This window comes from Camarhynchus parvulus, chromosome 5 (assembly GCF_901933205.1).
Source record: "Camarhynchus parvulus chromosome 5, STF_HiC, whole genome shotgun sequence".
Lineage (NCBI taxonomy): Eukaryota > Metazoa > Chordata > Aves > Passeriformes > Thraupidae > Camarhynchus > Camarhynchus parvulus.
The window spans coordinates 1,315,921-1,338,205 of record NC_044575.1 but is presented as its reverse complement, the minus strand read 5'-3'; the positions used below and the strand labels follow the sequence as shown (position 1 = coordinate 1,338,205).

The 22,285-nt window shown below is 40.1% G+C and overlaps 1 protein-coding gene across 6 annotated transcripts in view; it reads left to right on the top strand.

Annotated features, from left to right (window-relative positions):
• Positions 1 to 22,285, top strand: part of MPPED2 (metallophosphoesterase domain containing 2) — a 121,965-nt gene that overhangs the window by 37,577 nt on the left and 62,103 nt on the right. For all 6 annotated transcript variants that reach the window (XM_030950566.1, XM_030950561.1, XM_030950567.1 and 3 more), the window contains one exon: positions 6,727 to 6,908. In XM_030950566.1, the coding sequence (XP_030806426.1) occupies positions 6,727 to 6,908 (182 nt within the window). The remainder of the gene's footprint in view (positions 1 to 6,726; positions 6,909 to 22,285) is intronic.

The following is a 22,285-nucleotide window of genomic DNA, read 5'->3' as shown; positions in this document are numbered from 1 at the left end:
CATTCACAGGAAGCATGAGTGGGATGCTTTTTAAAAGCTAGTTATATAGATGTGTTTAAATGAGGATGTCTCCAAATGACTCCCAAAACACAGTAAGTGCAGCAACACACGTGGATTTGATGTGGCACACAGAGGTGAAGCCTGTGCTTCAATGGATGCATAATGAATACTTATTTAGATGTCATAAAGAATAAACCCACAAATCCAGTCACAGATATACCCAGTGGAGTAATTAGTGAGATGAAAAGGCAGCATGTGATGTGGCACAGGCTGGGAAGGACGTGGGCCTGTGTGCCATGGGACTGTTCATGCATCTGGAGAGCCTGGGGACAGGAAAATGTCCTGATTTGCTGCTCACCTGTAGCAGAGCCAGCCTGCAAAGGGGTGGGCTGTGAGCAGGAATGATGCTGGTTTGGGTTGTGGGGCTGCAGGAGGAGTTTGCAGCATCTGGTCATGTTTTGTCCATTGTGGGTGCTGTGTGAGTGATTTACTCCGTGGCAGGAACTGGAAACTTTCCTGGCTCAATGTTTAAGGTTTTTATTCCATCTTCAAGGATGAATTGGTTTCTTGGGAATCCCTCTGTGAGAGGGGATTTGGAGTCTGCATATCTCAAAAGCTGAGAGAGCAGGGCAGTGAACAGTCTGTGGGGTTGGGCTCTCCAGCCACAGGCATTGCCAGGCTAACCCACCCCTGTTAGATCAAGTTTTTTCTAACTCAGAAATACAATAACTAAAAAACATTTAAAAAACTTTTGTTCTATTTTCAATCTCACGTAAAAAATACAAATGTTATAATTTACACTATTACAATCAAAAACTATTTCTTAATTACAATACATTGTGTTTCTTAACTTATTGATTTAAATCACACTATGCTCTAAGTGTTTTAAAACTAATCATCTAAAATTACCCAAGTCTTATTACAATACATCTTTCATAGTTCTATTTCTCTAAAATATCTAGTCTTATTTACTGAAGCAACCTTTAGAACTTATTTCTGGTTCTATTTCTCTCTCAACAATATCTGTCTTATTCCATAGTATTTCTAGATCAACATTTCTTATCTCAAAGTTTGTACACAAATGCATAATATATAAACTTTCTATTAAACTTTAAAAATTCTCTACAAATTCATTTCCCACATAGCCCAAGACCCTTATTTTCAGCATTTGAGCTCACCCATGCAGAATTATCCTTTACCATCAAAACTGACTCCTTTCAGGAAGGTGGTGCTTGTGTGTTTGCTGAGTTTTATTTTGCAGCAGGGTCCCAGTGTGGCTGCAGCTGTGTCTGTAGGAGGGCTGCACTGCCCTGCCTGTCTCAGAGGAGCTTTTCAGCCCTGCTGATTTATAAGACATCCTTATGAGTAACTCTGGGGTAGGCTTGGGCTGAAATGCACAGTTAACATGTCTCCTCTGTGGCAAGGCATCCTAAATCACGTCCTTTGCCCCTGTGTTGCTGTTGCATAAGGGATGGCTGAATAAAATGACACAGATTTTTATGCTGTTAAAAGGTAAACGTGAAGTTTATTATACATCACATTCTTTTTAATAGGCAGCTCTGAGAAGGTCGGGCCTGATTGGTCCTCAATTAACACTTCTCACATTATTGGCTAATTAGGAGCAGCACTCTTCTTGTACACATCTTACAAGCAAAGAAGTGCAACGACACACATGGATTTGATGTGGCACACAGACTTGAAGCCTGTGCTTCAATGGGTGTATAATGAATACTTACTTAGACGTCATAAAAAATGAACCCACAAATTGAGTCACGGATGTACCAGTGGGGTGTAGGCTAATGGGAACAACACCCCTCTCGTGCACATATAGTGTACTTTGAGTGGGTAATAACAACAACACTCTAGTGCACATATAGTGTACTTTGAGTGGGCAATAACAACAACACTCTCGTGCACATATAGTGTACTTTGAGTGGGCAATAAGAAAAACACTCTCCTTGTGCACATCTTGCAAGTAAACAATGAGTATAAAACACCAGTTGTAAAGGTTAAGGATGCTTTTAATTCTTTCTCTGAGCTTTCTCAGAACTCCCCAGAACAATGCTTGGGGAAGTTGATGTGACTTTCTCTCTGGCCAGGCTGTCAGCATCTACACCCCTGTGCATGTGCAAGGCCCAAGGTGCTCCTCTCTTGTGAGTTCCTGCATTCAGCCCCCACTCCCTTGCTGCTCAGACCCCCCTGGTGTGGGGTGTGTTGCTCATTCTTGCTTGTTTCATCTGTCACTTTGAAAGCCAGGCTGGGGTTTGCTGGCTGGTGGCTGAGGAGAGGGTGCAGGCCCAGGATGGAGCAGTGCCTGGGCTGCTGTGTGCACAGCTGGCCGGGCAAGGGGCAGCACTCAGCCCCTGATCCACCCTGGAGGTGCTGTGGGTCTGGGAAAGGGACTATATATATATTTATATATATATACACACACACATATAATAATGTAATATAATATATATAATATCTAAAATTTCATACCCTTGCTGAGTGCCACCTGAGCAAGCCAAATCAGAGCCTGCATAATGCTGTCCTTTCAGGCAGGGTGGGAGGAAATGCATATTTTGCAGGAACCCCCATATTTTGCGAATCTGATGGACTCTTAGACTCTTGGTGAGAACCACTGGTGCTAAGGGCAGGTTAGTAAAGTATTAATCTGATAAACAAGGTTCTTGTAGAAGTGTATGAAGGTTACATTGTCCCCTCTGGTTGCTGGACCCTTGTCATAAATGCATTAAATGTGACAGGTCTTACATTACTGTGGTGATCTCACACAGCAGTCATTGCTCAGCTGCCTTACGGGATTTTGTTCTGGGTCTTACATGAGCTTTTTAAAAACCAGCCAAGTGCCTGGTTTTCGAAGGTGCAGCATATCTTATGTTGTCTCCTCTATCCTGATTTCTGCATTAATCCTAATATATGAACATTTAAATTATTCTGAAATATCTCTTACTGCATCTTTCTGTGAGCATGCTGCCCCAAATGGAGTAATCAAATAGTCTGTGAAGTGTTTCAGTCTGCCATGTCAAAAAGACTGAAAAAAACCAAATTGTTGGTGGTGATGGAGAGTGTCAGAGTTAGCTGGATGCATTGTGTTTTCAGCAAAGGTAAAGAACAAGTTGAATTAGGTATGTGCTCTGATTCGGCAGAATGGTGGTGGACATAAATAATTTGGATTAATTATAATTATTGTTATGACTAATTATAATTATTAGAGCCAAAATAATTATTTTATTTTCTTATTTATTATTTTATCTGCAGGAAGGGTCAGGTGCAGAACTGTCCCAGAAATTTCAGCAATGCCAGTGTGCAGCCCCCAGCTGCTGGGCTGTGAGTGGATCAGAAGGAAGGGTGAAAGTAGAAAAGGAAGAAGGTAGATCAGCAGGAAGGGTGATGCTCCCAGCCCGGGGTGTCACCAGAGCTGTGACAGGGCAGTGCCTTGCCTTCAGAGCCCAATCCTCTTAGAATGCAGGGGGAAATGAGGCTCTCCTATTGCTGTTTGCCATGCTGCAGCCGTGGGGGAAAGGAAAACTTGAGCCTTTAGGGCTGGCAATAACACCACTTTTATTAAGTTTCTATTGAAGGACTGCTTGGAGTATGGTAAATGGACGGACTGAACACAATCACCTGCAGTATCTCTCTTGGAAATACTTAGTAGAGAAATACTGAATGAGAGAAGGAAGCTAAGATGTGGAGAAAAGGTTACTTGGCAACATCACAGTGTTTGTAAAGGAGAGAAAGAAGGGTCAGGGACTTAATGAATTTTGATGATAGACTTTTCTGTAAGGCATGGCACAAATGGAAAAATCCTAAACCAGGGTTCAGTGCCATGCTCTAATGCAGAGCAGGGTTTGTTTGGATGCTGCAGGGAAGAGCAAAGCCTGCCTGCTGTGTACAAACAAAATTGGGCTCCCCAGGGCAGGCAGCGCTGGTTTAGCTCCAGCAGAGGTGCTCTGAACAAGTTCTGTGCTGATGATGGAAGCTGGTGTTCATTTTTTGTGCTGAATGGAGTAAACATGCTGGGAAGCAGGGAAATGTTGATTTGGGGAGCCCCATATTTTGGAAGGAAGACACCATGTAGGAAAGCACTGTGACTGCAGTTCTGCCCAGCTTGCCAGTGCAATTTCAGAAATTGCCTGGTGCAATTTCAATGGGTAAATTAATTTTTCTCTGGAATAATAACTTTGTTAATTTCAGACCCTTGCTGAGAAAATGAAGTCTATTGATTGTTGGATTTTTCTCCCGGGTTTCTGCAGTGGTAACAGTTTCATGGCTCAGGTAATTGTACCTGCTGCTTTGGGTGGAACAGGAGGTACAATACCAAACCCCAGGAAGAGACATCCTCCAAATTCTCTGCTCTCCAGCCCAGCTGGCAGTAGAATCTGTTTTTAAAGTAAGCATCATCTTGGAGAGCCCTCTGAATTTTGCAAATTAATTCAGTGCCCTGTGTCAACAAGGTATGGTACTTGGATGGTAAATACAGCTTGATTGGAAAGACCTAATTATGGTACCTAGGAAAAGGTAGTCTATCAAATATCTCCCCCCTACTGCTTCCCCCACTAAGATTTTTGCTGTGAATAGCCTAATCAATAGAATAAAAAAATAATATTTATATATAGAGTATAAATTAATGTAATATAATTGATATAATATCTAACAAATATGATAATTAATATATAATAATATTTACAAATTACAATAAAATTAAATTCTAACTCAGTGAGATCTCGTTAGTAAGTGCATTCCCAGGGGCAGTTTTCCACTGGAGACCAGCACATATCCATATGGAGTCTGATTTCTGGAGCCACTCTCAAACTTCCCAGGGCAGGGAACTGATTTGCACCCTGGAGGATGCTTCTGGTCTTTCTCACCTATGCAGGGAGCTGAAATTCAAGGCACTGGTAGAAGTTTCCACACAGTTCAGTGTACAGTAAAAATTAAGTGCTAATTTAGTTTACAGTTCAGTAAACAAAAGCAATACTCCGAAAGTCAGTAATTTCTCAAGTTTTGTGCTTTATTTTCTATTACTGACCATACATCTCATCACAACTGTGGGGATTTAGGACAAACAAATTCACAGTGATGTCTACTGGTGTTTGTTTTCAGTGTGGAGAGCACAACTAATAAAACCTGTTTAATTTTATTTTTACTTTCAGGCACCAATTTTTGAATGCCTATTGTGCCAGTTTGCCCAAATAAATCTTAGAACAGCATTATTCTGGGATGCTTTAAAGTAGCTGGAGCTTGGTTTCACAAGCTTGATAATTTGAGATGTAAGTGGAGTATTATTCTGACATAACTCCTAAATACCTCGACATTTCTAGCTGAAGCTAAGCTCTAACCATGATCAAAGTGGCACATCAACGGAATGAGCTGAAGTTTTGTGGAATTGGGATGGGATTTTCTGTGGCACTAATCCAGATGCTGTGCTATTCAAGTGTTGAGCAAATCAAATTATGGCAACTCTGCAGAGAAATAATTGCTATTCCAAAGTAGGCAATGGGTTGCCTTTTGTATTTAAGTTTTTCTGCTACAAATTAGAGCTTCTAACCACTAAGTATGCATAAAGCATTTTGATTACCTATTTTTTTTCCTCTATTGTTCTTAAAAAAAAAAGTCACCAAAAACCAAATGACCAGACTTCCATGATGGGTCACATGTAGTTGATAAGATCAAATTACCAAATACAGCTTGCAAATAACCAATTGAACTAAATTTCTGGCATTGTTTGCTATAGAAAAAAAAAAGTTTTATATGTGTGATAGCACATCAGCCCTGACTTTATAGATTCTGGGATGCTGAGTTCAGGATTTTGTTTGAGTTTAGGAAGCTGCCACTAGGCTTGGTTCTGCAGTTTCCAGCCTCCATCAAAGCACTCCTGAGTGTACCTTACTGTGTGTAAACAAGTGCTCTGTGCTGGGATCTGTAGGAGAACCTGTGCCCCTGAACAAAATCAGCTGCTGATTATTGGATTTGCTGGGAGTGGCAGGGAGGAATGATGAATTTGACTCCATGTTCTCAGAAGGCTGATTTATTATTTTATGATACTATTTTATATTAAAGGATGCTATACTAAACTATACTAGAGAATACAGAAAGGATACAGACAGAGGGCTAAAGAGATAATAATGAAAACTCATTACTCTTTCCAGAGTCCTGACACAACTTGGCACTGATTGGCCAAAGAGTGAAAACAATTCACATCAAACCGATGAAACAATCACCTGTTGGATAAACAATCTCCAAACACATTCCAAAGGAGCAAAACACAGGAGAAGCAAATCAGATAATTATTGTTTTTATTTTCTCTGAGGTTTCTCAGCTTCCCAGGAGAAAAATCCTGGGCAAAGGAATTTTTCAGAAAATATGAATGTGACAGCTGAGCTCAGGTGAGAGCCCATTCCTGGCCCACCTGGGATACTTGTTATACCATGGTTATCCCCCTGTACCTGTCCATGTACAAGCACAGGACGTAAAACATCCCAATTCAAAGCCTCCTAAATCCATTTCCCCCCTGTTTAAGCACACTTTAGTACCACAGAGTGGCCATATTTGTGTATATTTATTCTTCCTTTCCTCACCAGGTAAGTTTTTAGCAGCACTGGGTTTTTGGCAGCGCGCGGCGCGTGGCTGCTTTCCTGGAGGGAGCAGCGTGCTGCTATCTGCAGTAATGGATGTGAGGCTTTGAACCTTGTGACTGTTGTGGGATCTTTGTGTCTGCTCTAGGGTCGACCCCATCCCATATGACACTCCAAAGCCAGCGGGCCACACGCGCTTTGTCTGCGTCTCAGACACGCACTCCAGAACAGATGGCATCCAGATGCCCTACGGGGACATCCTGCTCCACACAGGCGACTTCACCGAGCTGGGACTGCCCTCCGAGGTTAAGAAGTTTAATGACTGGTTAGGTAAGGAATTACTGCCTTTTGGTGACCCCAATTAACCCCTCCTGTCCCGGTGACACTCACTGCCTGCTAATTGAATTAGGGCGCTCGGGTAATCTCCCCCCGCTGCCCTCGCTCCGCTTGTCTGAGTGTCATGTGCTGCTTCTAGCCTCATTTGTCAATAATCATAATAAAAGATAATAATAATACATTATTATTATTATTATTATTATTATTATTATTATTATTATTATTATTATTATTATTATTATTATTATTATTATTATTATTTCTGTTAATTAAGACAAATTCAGAGACTTTGCTGCATTTCTGCATTACCTCGGGGAAAAGATTCATTGCAGCCCCCCAGGAGTGCTGAGGAGGGAGTGGCACCTTATGCAAAGGATGCAGAGGATGCAGTTTGTCCCCTTAGTTGGTGCTGGGGGGGATTTTGTGTCCACTCCAAAAACTGCTGCTCTTTGTGTTTTGGGTTTGTTGTAGCTTACAGCAGAGCTGGAAGTTACAGTGTATTGGAAATGATCAAAGTCCTTCTTCCCATGTGGCAGAATCAATAATACTGTTTGGAAGAGTATCGATTTAAATATATAATAATAATAACAATATTTTTATATATATCAAAAATAATGTCTATATCTATAATATTATAGATATATAATAATACTCTCTATATAATGTTAATATATAATAATACTATCTATATAGTATATATTATGTAATTATATATTATATAGATTATAATGCATACTATATAATATATAATAGATAAAATGTATGAAATATATACAATATGTGTAATATATATTATTTTATATAGAAAAATATATATTATATTTTTATATATAGAAAATTATATATACAATATATAGATATACATAAAATATATTTTATATATATTATATTTGGAGAATTTTTTAAGGGGGGTGATATTCCCGTGCTTGCTCCTTTGATTTGGAGTACAGGCATTTTATCTTTGATCATGGGCTGTCAGCTTCTCTTTGGTAGAATACTGTCTTTAGGGAGACAGAAAAAAAGAGCTCTATTCCCAGAGATAAAGGTAATTTTAAAGATAGATAATGAAAACCTTTGCCTTTAAACAACTCACCTTTAAAAAAGTACCCCATAAGTTAACATAGCCCATTAAGACAACTGTAAAAAATACTTATAAGAAATAGAAGAAATTTCACAATTACGAATTTCCACAAGCAGCTACTATTCATAAAAGGAAACACAAAAACCTATTTTCTTATAGAGAAGTCTCCATAACATTAACCAAAAAGACTTGTCTCCCTAAGTAAACTAAAGAAAGATTATTCTAAAAGTAGTAAACTAACTAAAATTTTAGGATTTGTTTCTTTACATTATCAGTGAGAACAAAAAGGTTATAGAAAGGTTAGAAGTTTCCTAAAAGTTTTGTTTGAATTTTTATTGTTTTTTTCTTTTAGTTACTATTAAGAAATTTCTCTTTATACCCTTTCAAAGTTTTAAGCCTGCTTTACCTTTCCCCTAGTCCTACCTCACAACCAGAAATAAGAGAGTGCATCCTAGTGTGATTAGCCAGCACTAAACCCACCACACTCATTAGTACATTAACCCAAAAAAACCCTCAAATTAACAAACCAAACCCACTACAACCACCTTTAATATTCTGCTGCATTTGACAGCAGTGCCCTGACAGTATGTTGCTGGAACTGAGGGCAATTAAACAGCAAGAGCAGAGAACCAAAAGGAAGGAGGGGAGCTTGTTTGGGAGGCTCCTGTTGTTGGCAATGCAACTGGCAGGCTGGTTGTGCACTGCCAGCTCACCCCTTGCTCTAGAAATACCCAGGGCTGAGGGTGACTTGAGCAGCTGACTTTCAAAAAACATCCGAATGGATTTTAAAATATATTTTTACTGTATAAAAGATATTTTGAAGCAAAGCTCTGTCATCAGGTTTTACTGCACTCTCTCTTGCCTGCTGTGTGATGGCAGCACCTCTGCATATTTTATCTTATGTGCATCTTACCTATTTTATCATATGTAGCATCTCTACATAATTTTATTGCATTGGCTGACCCTTCAAGAGATATGTAAGGGACATTTGGTTTTACAAAAAGAATTTTTAAATAGAAGGACTCCTACATGGTCTGTCTTGTCACCCTTCTTTGCATTTTCTTCATACTCTTCTTTTTACCTGACCTCCTGATTTCCAAAACCCTATTTGAATGAGTGTTTTTCCTTTTTTGTTGCTGTGCACGTGGGAGTGGGGCTCTCTAACCACACCACTGCAACTTAGCTGCATTGTTCTCATTTCCAGAAGGAAATAGAAATTTCTAGAACTGCTTTATATAAAAGATATTTCGAAGTAAAGCTCTGTCATCAGGTTTTACTGTACTCTCCCTTGCCTGCTGTGTGATGGCAGCATCTCTGGGTATTTTATCTTATGTGTATCTTACCTATTTTAGCATATCTCTCTCAGCATCTCTACATAATTTTATTGCATTGGAGTTCCTTGGCTGACCCTTGAAGAGATATGTAAGGGACATTTGGTTTTACAAAAAGAATTTTTAAATAGAAGGACTCCTACATGGTCTGTCTTGTCACCCTTCTTTGCATTTTCTTCATACTCTTCTTTTTACCTGACCTCCTCTGATTTCCAAAACCCTATTTGAATTTGAATTTTTTATTGCTGTGCACGTGGGAGTGGGGCTCTCTAACCACACCAGTGCAACTTAGCTGCATTGCTCTTATTTCTGGAAGGAAATAGAAATTTCTAGAAGGTGATACTAAATTTGATAGGCTCAAAACTGTCCTTTTTCTGTGTGCAATGGCAGCTCCAGAGGAGGAATTGCCTCTTGGAGAGCACAGATCTCCCTGAGTGCCTTGCTGAGAGCAGTGTCTGGCCACCTGAGTTCCTCTTTGGCCCCTGAGTAATTTCACAAATTTCACAAATGCTCTGTAGGTACAGCCAGAGCCTGTGGCCAGTGCTTGGCATTTGAAAACGCTCAGGGCTGCAGAAAGCCAGCCCAAATATTCTGCCAGGGTGCTTTCACCCTTCCCTGGGCAATCCTGCAGTGCTGGCAGCCTCTTGGCATTCCTTGCATCTCACAGGAGGGTTCATGAGGATATTATTTTAGCACATAGGTCCTTGGTTTAACATTCCCAACAGAAGAATTAGAACCCTTTGGATAGGTTGTGTTCCAGCCTCAATAATTTACCAGGGGGCTTTCTTAGCATATATGCATGGTTTCTTGTAGAAGACAGTGTAGTGTTTATCTGAAAAAGCAGATTTTGCAGGGAGTTTCACTGAAACTGGGAGCTCTGAGTGTTGGAGGGCCTGCTGGCTTTGGCCTCAGGCTTTCATAGTTCAGGTACAAAGAAAATCTTTTCTTACATGCTGAGAGTTCACTTGCATTTTCTCATGTACATATAGACACACACATATATATGTGTGTGTATATATATATGAGTATATATGTATATATAAAAATATAAAAAATGTATATTGTGTATCTATACATATAAATGTATAGATACACACACATATATACACATATATACCTATATAAGTATATATCTACATATATAATGTATATGTATGTGTGTATCTATATAGTATGTGTATATATGTAAAATATATTATATATATGACAATACCAGTTTTTATATACATATATGTGTATGTATATATATATAAAATATATTATATATATGACAATACCATTTATATATATATATATGCATATATGTATATATATGTGTATGTATATATATGTGTATATCTCTGTAATATAGTATATATATATATGACAATACCAGTTTTTTTATATATATGTATATGTGTGTGTATATATATATAAAATATATATATATATATATATATATATATATATATGAAACATATTATACATATGACAAAACCAGTTATTCGGATCCTTAGCACAGGGCAAGCCCAGAAAATTGCTTCACCTGTGGAAATGTTGGTGAATACTTGCATCAGTGCAAATATTCCTCACCAGGAATCAAAAACACCAAAGCCAGCCATGTCCTCTTTGCCTCTCTCTTTTGGAGACTCCTGTGTCCAAAATGTGTTAATTGTGTTTTACCCTTTATTATGTTCTTATTTACTGTGTGTGTTGTGAATATTAAATGCCTTGAAGGATGTGAGGTGATGATGTGCTGTCGTTAAAAAAAATACATACCAGGAGCAAACAGGATTCCTTTTGCTTCCTCAGTAGCACCTTTTTGCACCATAGTTGGTAGGAACCTTGTTCCAGGGCTACACACTGAGAATCAAGTGCATCAAATACAAGGTGGTCCTTACAGAAAAATGTTTTTCTGTCTTTCCTGGCCCTGGTTTTCTCCCCTGGCAGTTGTGTTGTGAAGCTGCAATGAAGACAAGGCGTCTTTGTCATTTATGTCATGAGGGAGAGAAGCCAGATCAAAGTTGGCTTTCATTCTGCAGCTCATCTTACCCACTCTGTGGTAAAAACCAGGTCTTGCCTCCATTAGAATTATATCATGGCATGACTAAAACACAATGACTGTCCACAATTTTTGCTGGCAGTAAAGCCAAGGGGAAAGTTGAGAGATGATTATTCTGAGCTTCTGCCTTGCTTGTCCTTCTCTGGGCCTTACATATCCCAGTTTTACAGGGCTGAGAGCACTGTCTAAAACCCTGCTGGTTTATATCTTTTTAGTCTTGCATCCCTCTGCCACAATTGGGTCTTTCACCTGGGAAAAATGTTCAGTTTTTGCCTGTCCATTCCACCCACACTCATCCTTGCCTCCACAGCCAAGGCAAGGAGCTTGCTTTCCACCCTCCCTTTCCCATTCTCCCCAGTTCTCAGCCCTTGCAGCAACTTTTGCTAGTTAAATGCTTTTTCCCGCTGGCTGTTACATTTTCATTATTGGTTTTGCGTGGAAGTCAGCTGGGCTTATACATTGAATAACCTCTGTGGTCACTTAGTGATTGCAGACACTGGCTGAGGTAATTTATTCACTTTGTTTTGGTGTGAACACGTCCCTTGGGTCTTGTAACTGCTGTAATCACTTGACCTTAGGGACTGTTAAATGCTTTAAACACAGTTATTTTAAATTTATAATTGTTTTCATTAAAAATCTCTTCTGCTAACTTAACTAATTTTGCAGTAAACACAGCATTACTGTGCTGAGGAAGAATTGAGATGTTATTCTGTGCCAAATGAATTTTTTACTGAATGTTTCAACTTGCCATTATTATCTCTGTTCATATTTTCCCCATCCATTCTCATTCAGTCATATATGTGAAATGAAATAGAAGAATATCTAATTATAGCTGTGTCTTCATAGTGCAATATTTCCTTTTCTGGGTGATGGGAAGTGATTGAATAACCCATAAGAAGTGAAGAGAAAGCAAAGATAAATCCAGGCAGATAGATCTTGAATGAGTTGATATGTTTATTTTGCTCAGTTACTGTGGGCCTGATTGTGCATATGTGTGAATAATTTGAATTCAGTTCAGAATTTTTTCTCGAATAGCCCATTTTGTACTTTTTTCTTTAGTGTTTATATCACACTGTGCTCATTCTTTTGGTTCTGGTTTGTTTGTTTTTCCCCCCTGCAAGGTTTCTCTTATAAAGAATATTACTGCAGGAGCTTCCAAAATCTTGCAGTGGTAGACTTGGATAAATTCAGTAGGTGATCTTACTCCTGGTTATTGTCTGTGGGGCTGAAAGTTGAATTTAGCTAGCTTTTTCCTGAGTTGTTCTAGGATTTAGCAACTTGACTCTTTCATGTGTTTTAAGTCTTGCTTTTGTTCTGAATGTTTATTTCTTTAAATTTCTTTGGGATGATGACTGTAAAAACTTTGTGGATAGTTTAGTGGCGAAATACATATGGGTTTGTACTGGAACAAATATTTCTTTATATGTAATATGGGCTTGCCTCTAGTTTTTTGCTAGAGCTAAAAAAAAAAATCAGCTTTATTTTTCTGTGCTGTAGTTCCTTGATCATGTTACTTGAAGTGAGAAGAAAAGAATGATTATATAATTTTAATGCAGAGTTTTTCTTGTTACCTCTGCATATGTGGATGTGGTCCTCAGCAAAGTATTGCCAATTATTTTAAAGTTCATTTTTGTGTGACTATTAGTAATTGAAAATAGCAGCATCACCTTGGACCTGCTGGTTGTTACATGGAATTGATGACAAAATGTAAATGTGGTGTTGCTCTCAGAACCGTGGACAGACACTTGGTTCCAGTCCACAGTTAAATTTATGTATTAGTGCTGTGGAAATTTGAAATTATATTCAAAACTGTTAAGCCAGACACCTGCCAGAATGTGTTTGATATTGAAGATAGCATAATTCAATTTGAAAAAAAAATTAAAAATGAACTGTACCGGAATAGTATAATAGTAAGATCAAGCCCTTTTCTTATCACTGTTTAAAAATGCAGGGTCACATTCCACTTTTATCCTTTCTCAGTCTCTCTGGTCTGGCTGAGTTATCTGGCTTCATCTCCTCTCCAGGCGTGGCTCATTCAGGGTTTAGAGTGAGTGTGTGCCTTTTACTAATGTACACTGAGGACAGCTCCAGTGTGATCAAGTGTTTGTTCCTGAGGGCTTTTGCTCCCTGAAAGTATATTTCTGATTATTTTGGCATCTGATATCACACTATTTCATATTTAAAAAAACCACAACCAGTAAGTTCTAAATTTCTCCCGATTCAGAGGGGTATGAGCTCAAAGTATTCTGGGGTAATTTAGAACCAGAAGGAAGCCTGTGAATATTTTAAAGTTAAATTATGGCAATAAAAACAAATCCCTTCCTTTTTTATAAATTGATTTATTTCTGATTTGTGTTTTTACCATCTGGAGCATATTTTGAACTCTATATTGCTCTGCTTGTTACACCAGAATGAATAATTGACTAAACATAAAATACCATTTTGATGAACAAAACTCTGAGCACTTGAAAAAAAAAAATTGCATTCATTGCAAGTGAAAGAAAATGCTGAGGTGGCTTTAATCCCATAAGTATGTGTGAGTTTGGCACAGCTGTTCTGGGAAAGAGGGAAGCAGCTCCCTGGAAAATCTGTTAATCCAGTTTTGCAAACAGCTCTGTCTTCCACGATGGCCCTGGTGAGCAGCTTCAGACACTGGGGTGGGATGGAGATATTTTATTTACAGGTTGAGCTGCTGCTGAGGGCTTGTGGGTTTTTTAGTGATTTAGTAGTTCTATGGGTTATGTATCTCACTCTGTCCTTACCATAAAGTTTTAGAAACTTCTTCCTAGTTCATTTAGGGTTTATTGCTATATTACTGCTTAAGAATATTTCCTTTGCTTTTGTTCTGACTCAAACTGTGTTTAATGTCATGTTTAAAGTCCCATTTGTACTTAGTTTTCTATTCCCATATGGCTTGCCTGAATTAATAATAGCTGCTCAGTTTTTATTAGCATATACCTTTTCATGATCTATTATTACTAATTTTTATCTTTGTTTTTTCTTCTCAAAATAATACAAAAATACAAATGCAAAAAATAATTTGAATGTTTCATTTTATTATATTTATAAAGTGGTGGGAAAACACAACCATATTGATTTCTGGTAATAGGCTGAATAATTTTTCTTGATGTAGCAAGGTGTAGTGCAGTGTGAAAACAAAGGTAGGAGAAAGTGCAAAATTCTCCTTTTGCACCAGGGTTATAGCTGCTTCTTCATATTTATCCTTTGCTCTGGGTCAGATGTGAGATGTTTTGTGGCAAACAGAACCCCAGAAGTACAACTTAGAAGGTAAAATAGAAGCCATTGGATAAAATGGATGTTGAGGTAGTAAAATTTCCACTGACTGAGATGGAATTTATGCCTGAGAAGCAGTGTAAGATCATTCATATCTGATCAGTTCTTTCTTGTTCTGCTCTCGTTACTCCTGGCAATTCTTCATAAAGAGATTGCACAAAAAATCCATTTTTGCTATCCCCTAATGGTCTCTAGAGAAACAGAGGGTTTTAAAACTGTGTTTCCTGCTAAAGTGTAAAATTCTCTTTACGAATTGCCACGGTCAGTCAAAGCAAATATAGAGGTGTTATTTGACAGCCATTAGAAAACTTGGCTCAGGTAAAATGTGCTTTCAAAGAGAATAATGTTCTGCAGTGAGTGGCTCTTTATAAGTTTAAACTAATATATTCATTTGGTAATTTTCAATGAAAGGAAGGAGCCAGTGAGCACTGCAAAGTACTGCACAATTCTTGAATGCATTTTCAATCACAATAATTGCTCGGTCATTTCTTGGATCTGCTTCCCTGGGCTGCTAATGTTGTCTTAGAAGGGGGAAGGGGGTGATCAGGTTTCTTATAACGAGCTGTAATCAAACCAAATGTATTAAAAAACCCCAAATAATTCTTCCATTCCATTCCCCCTTTCCTACAAATCCACTTTGAAACAGAAAAGACATTTATGCCTGTTGTATTGAGCAGGCATGGGACAACCAGTGCCCCTCAAATAGAAACTTTTTCATCAGATTCTTCCTCCAGTGCTGCTGCCACATATTGAAATGAGAATGATTTCAGTGGAGAACAGTCGAGGGATTGATTCTTTGTGCACCATCAGTTAATTCCTTCACTTGCAAATTTAATGTTGCATCAAAAATACAAAGTGCAAAAGTACTTCTCCCTACGTTTTCACCCTGTGCACGCCATATTAACAATAGCTAATTAAAAGGAGCCTTTCTGTTAGCAGAGCATCACGTTGCAGGCTGGGAAGAACAATGGTTTAGGGGTGGAGGAGTTGCTTTGAGCAGAGAGGGGTTGGGGCTGGGGAGAAAGCACTGCGGATTTTAGTACAATGTGAAGTGTTCAAAGGAATTTTATTTCATCATAAAGATTAGCAGGCTGTGTAATTCAATTTAAAGCTGGTTGGCAGTGTTCTGTCTATTACAAAGCCTTTTTCTTTTCTTTTTTTTTTTTATTGCCACTATTTTTTTATGTTGTATATGACTACAAAACCTCGTAGACAGCAGGAATGATCTTAGGGGTTTTGTACTTCCCACCTGCTTTCCTCTTGTCCGTTCTGCATGTCAGGAAATATGTGAGGTTACCCTAAACTGAGCTACAAAACAGTCTATCAGTGGAACACCATCCTGGATTTTTTTTTGGCTTGTATAAAATAATTATTTTTGTGGCCCAACAGCCACTGAAAGTGAAGACCTGTTAAAAATGTTCGATCGAGAGGACTGAATTGAGCTTAAAACTCAAATGTTAGCATTTATTCACACTGGTTGTGGACATTACTGTGCTGTAGAAAAGCAACATGCAGCAATTTATGGTAATGCAAGACTGGCAGACCTTTCTCTTACAGTAATTGCCTATACTAGGGGGTTAATAAATGTTCCAAGAATTACTGACTCCTTTTTTTTTTCTTGAAGAAAAACAGAGAGCTGCTTATTGCTGGCTATAACCAGCCTGCATAGCTGGTTCATTAACCCTCTTGTTGCAGGGGGCTGAGTGCTTGAGCTTGGGCAAGTCCTGCATGGGAAGGATGTGTCTTGGCACACAGGGGCTGTGGAACAAAGTCCTGTCTCCCTTCCACCCCTGTCAGGTCTGCTAGGAGACTTTCAAACCTTCATTGCCTGTATTTAGGGAGCAGATTGGTTTTGGAGAGTGGGTGTTAACTTTGTGGGCACCAACTGCTGGTAAGGAGAAAAAGGAGAAGCACTTTTCCCAGAGCTAAAGGAACTTTTGTATTCCTTGTCCTGCTCTTTGCTGGGCATGGCAGGGAATGATGGCATCTGCTCTGGAGGGTGGCTCCAAGACCCACAGGAGACACCTTCACCCCTGGGAGTGATGCCCTGTGCAGGCTGCCCTAGAGCAGAGGCTGGACAGAGCTAAAGAATAAAGCAGGGATTCTGATCCATAAAAACCATCCACCTTGGGCAAGCCCAAGTTTTTAGAGACTACCAGCCAGCAGGCTGAAAACATACACCAAGAATGGAACCAAAAACAATTAGAGACCCAAAAATAAGCAGGAATGCCTCCGGGGCTCTCCTGGGATCAGTTCTGCTCCATTTGCATCTTGCACTTCATTGTCCCATTCCAGCTTTAGCCCCTGCAGTCCCACCCTGCTTGTTTTTCTCTCTGCAGCCCACGGGGTTTGTGCTCTGGGGCTGAGATTTGGGTCATTTGTCCTTGGTGCCCAGCTGGAGCAGGAATTGTTTTGTCTCCCTGCTCTGTGCACAGAGCTCACCACCCCTGAATGTGGAGCTCAGACCCACCCACTAAAGCAGCACAGAATGTGAAAAATAGAAAAGCTGAAACCTGAGGCATCACTAGAGGACTCTCAGTGCTCCTCAGCCTGTGACACCTCGGGAGGGCTGGATTGTGGTGGCCCTGCCGCAGCTTTGGGAGTGTTTGGGATGTTTTTCAGGAGTTGTGGTGGCTCTAGGGCTCAGGTCAGGTCAGTGCCTCACTTCACTGAGCTGTTCTGGTCTCTTTGCTTGTCCTGCGCCCCAGCTGAGAGGTGACAATCACCAAACCCTCTCTGGCCACTGGTGGTGCCTTTGGTGGAGAAGGAACAAAGCAGCACACCAGGGAACAGCAGTGCAAGGAGAGAGGCCGTGGAAAGCCAACACAGGGAGAACAAAATAACATCAAACTGGGGGTGGGGTGGAGACTACAAAGAAGAGGGAGACAAATGAGAGCACAGGGACATGAAGTACTGGACCTGCTCTTCTTCACTTGCTTTTTCCAGACCTTCATCTCTTCTTGAGTTAATAAAATTAGGATATGAGAGCTCAGGAGCAGTCTGTACTTTGAATTTCCTGTAATTTTTGCTAAGTGAACCATAAAGACCTCAGAATTATGTGCATCTTTTCTAAAGAACCAGAAACTTTCACGTCACAGGGCAGGTTGGGTATCAGAGTGCAGGAGCTCCTTTTCTCCCGAGTGTTGCCATTACATTTTTTTTTTTTTTATGTAACCAGCCGACACTAAGGGTTCTAAGTTTAAAACAGAGTTTCAAATGATAAAGAATTACCCACCTGTCCCTTCTTTTCCCTGAGCTGCTCTCTCCCATATGTTACTCTGAAGGCTCCCTGCTCCCTCAGCAGCACTTGGCATTTGCCTTCACTCCTGAGAGATGAGCAGAGGAGCTGCAGGGCAGGCACGGATTTGCTGCAGCTTTGTGCAGGAGATGTCTCCTGAGCGTGGCAGGGAAGGAATTTGCTCCTTCTCCTCTCCTCTGCCCCAGGTTTCAGTGGTTGCTGGGAATAGAATGATGCAGCTGTAGCCAGACAGGCTGAGAGTAAAGGTCCTGGATTGCTGTCCCCTCTAAAACCCCATGAGGCTGGTGAGGGGCTTGGAACAGCTGTGAGGGAGCTGGGGGAGCAAAGGAGACTCAAGGGTGACCTCATCACTCCCCACAGCTCCCTGAAAGGTGCCTGTGCTCAGCTGGGGCTGGGCTCTTTCTCTCGGAACTGACAGAACCAAAGGACGCAGCATTAAGCTGTGCCAAGAGAAATTTAGGTTGGAAATTAGGAAAAAAAGGTTTTCACACAAAGAGTGAGAAGGTTCTGGAATGGCTACCTGGGGAGGTGGTGGAGTCCCCATCCCTGGGTGTGTTTAACAAAAGCCTGGATGTGGCACTGGGTGCCAGGGCTTGGTTGGGGTGCTGGGGCTGGGTTGGGCTCCATGGTCTTGAAGGTCTCTTCCAACCATGTGAATTCTGGAATTCTGTGAATTCTGTAACCCACACTGTACAGAAATCCACTCCCTGTTTGCTGTAAATGCCAATCCTGTGCCATTAGCTGGAGTGGGAAGGGCAGGAGGGGATGCCCTGCTGTGGTGGGCACAGGGACAGGGGCAGGAAGCAGACACCTCTGCTCTGGGGGTGGAAGGGCTCTGGCGCTGCAGTGAGGTGCCAGAGTGTGTCCAGCCAGAGGGGAAGCAATACAGCTATTCATAAACAGCTGCTTCCCTGAGGCCAGCTGTGAAAACAGTGATGCTTGCCTGCGAGGTGAGAGGGCAAAACCTGGGCAGAAAGGAGAATAAATAAGGAATAAATTGTTACCTTTGCCTTAAGTGACTGAAGTAGCTGCTCTCTGGATGCTTTGTGCTAATGACCAGCTCTGATTAACTGTAGTTGCTGTGTTATTCAGCAGAACTTTGCCTGCATATCATGGCTTTTTACAGCAGGTTTCTCATCCCATTTTTTTGTTTTAAAGGCTAGGAAAGATGGCTAAAATGGGTAAGTCAAGAGAGATCCCACTCTGCAGAAAGCACACGAGGTGAAAAATTTCATGCTCCAACAATTAACCATAGCATTTAATTGCAGAGAAATATTTATTGGTGGACCAGAATTACCAGTGTCCTTCTCTGCACTAGGGTACAGATGCTGCATCATACAGATTTTCAAGCACCTTGTGAAAACGTTGCTTGAACATTTTCAAATTCTCAGCAATAAGTGCCATACATCTCAAACATTCATTTTAAAACATTTCACTCCTAGGTTAGAGGCTCACAATTATCCTTATTGGGGAGCAGAGGTGGCAGCAGCAGAGAGCCTTGTAACAGGGGCAGGAAAGATCAAGAGTTTCACCTGAATTCTGTCACAAACAAAAGCGTGCAAACTCTCTGTTGCAGAATGGGGTTTGCATTTCATACACTGTTTTTCATTTTTTCTGTTTTGTCCTGCCTTTGGAAGGAGAATTAGGAGGTGTTTGAGTTTTCTGCAATGAAACTCAAAGATCTGGATTCTTAAAAAAAACCTTCAGTGTGAATTTGACCAGTCTGCTGTGAGATCCTGGGATGCTGCAGCACAAATTACAGCCAATAAACTGGAAACTGAAATTCTGCAGAGCCAGTAGAAAAGAGGAGGTGGCAAGAAACAGTAGCCAGGGGTGAGACAGAGAACTGAGAAATCACTGGTGCCGATGTCCACAGTTGCCACTCCAGACCTTTATCAGGCTTCAAGCTTCCCTCTCACTCTCTGTTTAGTGTTTGTGCTTAAACCCACAAGGAAGGGATCTGGGCCCTCCTGCTCAGGGAATTCTGGAACTCCCTCCTGCTCAGAGAATTCTGCATGGCCAGGAAGAAAACCTGCTCAAGAGGAGTTCAGCTCCTTGCAGTAACATGATGTAGCTGGAGTGATTTGGTTGAATCTCTCAGTAGCTGAGGAGCCTCTCTGTGAGCTGGATTCCTCAAAAGGAATTTCCTTAGGGGGCTCAGGAGATTCCTGGCATCCTAGTTCATCTTGGAAGACTGTAATGGAATGTGTAGCTTTATTTGGAATAATAAATTTAAACAGGGGGTTCAGAAGATAGTGCTGGAGGTTCCTGAAGACCTGCCTGGACATCTGAGCTGACTGTAATTTCTGTTTGCATTCTCTGTGCACCTTCCCTTTGTGTTCTGTCCTCCACAAACAGCTCAGAAAAGGCCCTTGGAGGTGGTTCTGGAGCACAGATATCCCTGCTGGATATTGCACTCTAGAAGTGGAGTTTGGGCTCAAGCTTTTGATTTCTGCCCTTCCAACTTAGAAAAGGAAGGAACAATTAGAAAAGGAAGGAACAATTAGAAAAGGAAGGAAGAGAAGGAAGAGAAGGAAGGGAAGGAAGAGAAGGAAAGGAAAGGAAAGGAAAGGAAAGGAAAGGAAAGGAAAGGAAAGGAAAGGAAAGGAAAGGAAAGGAAAGGAAAGGAAAGGAAAGGAAAGGAAAGGAAAGGAAAGGAAAGGAAAGGAAAGGAAAGGAAAGGAAAGGAAAGGAAAGGAAAGGAAAGGAAAGGGAGGAAGGGTTCCCAAGAAGAGTCAGTATTACCACATGAAAATATGTTTAAAACTACCTTGGAATATCAAACTTGCTTCTTATACTTCAGTGTTCACAAATAAAAGCACAAGCCTTGGTCACAGGGTAAAATCTCAAGAGCAGCTGATTGCTTTAGCACACTGGAGAATGTTACATTCTCTGAGTTATTAAAAAGCTGTAGTCCTGCTTTTAGGCAGTACTTCCTGCTTTTAAAGCCTCTGGGATATTAAAATAAAAAATTATCTTATTTCTTCTCTTTAACTTTATTTTCCTTGTGATTATTCTTGCTATCCCTGCTTTTATCTTTCCTCTTATCATTATGGATATTTATCCACATAACACTGGTACTGATAGCTGGATAATTATGAACCCCAGTATGTTTTGTAGTTTCCCAACAATATGCTCAAAAATAATAATTTTGGAGGAAGGGTTTCCGTTCCAGGTATAAAATCAAGAAGTTATGTAGGATATAATGTATCATATAAAGAAAATAGTTTTTGGGAGCTTCTTGTTTGTGTATTTTTGAGATTTTTCTCTTTGTAAGAAATGCTCTGGATGCCTTCCTGGGATACAGAAAAAAGGAGATATTTGAAGGGAATTTTTTTCAGAAATACTGACTGGGCTCTGCCAAGCCAGAAGACAGAGGAAGGTGATTTCCTTTGTGCATTTGTAAGTCTCAGAGATTTTCTTCTAAAAATGAGAAAACAAATGATGGGAACTAGCTCAAAGACTTGGGAAACAGGAAGATGTTTTGGAGATCATGTGTTTCCCTGGTTGGTGCATTTATTAGTTCATATTTAGATGGGTGGGCAGGTACTGGGAGGATCCTGATGGGGGCTGTGTGTTGGGCAGTCCTGTGGGCAGAAAGGGAAGTTCTGCTGCTTGTTTCAAGGTCTCTGTCAGTAAGATAGAAGAATTTGGGGCAGAATCTAGATCTGGCTCCTGCACTTCTAATTCTCATTTCCTTCACTAAGTAGTGAAGAAATGATATCAAACCTTGTTTCTTTTTTTGAATAAACTTTTTTTCTGGAAAATCTCGTCCTTTTAGCTTTCCCTGGCCTTTTGCAGTGTGAAAATCCATGTACATTAAAATAGCAAGACATTGTCTGTGATAATTATGATTAGCTTAATTACTTTCTGTATAATTGTTTCTCAAGATGACCTCCTTTTTGGTGGCTTTATTCATTTATTTTAGGGGAAAAAAAAAAGACTTAATTGGAATTGTAGATGACAGAGATAGAGGGTATGTTCTGGGAAATTGGTCCAGATCTGTTTGTGTCAGGCAGTGGAAGCTGGTTTTTATATTCTTAAGATTCATGGAGAAAAATAATTTAAATTGATACAGTACGTTTGCGCACAAGGTAATATCAACAACCAATATATTATTTCGAAATCTGGTGAATTTCTTCATGGAGGATTAGGTTATATAGTGTGGTGGGCTCTGAAAAGAAAATAGAATTGTGTGTTGATGCCTTTAGAAATATTATTTGAGGGCAATAAAATGTTCTCTGGAATTCCCTCCTGAGTGGAGAAAATGGAGTTTGTTTGCAGTAATTGCATTTTCTAGCATTTGCTTTCGTGCTTTCCAATATGAGTTAAGCCAATTGGAACCTGTGATTTTGTTTTGCTTAT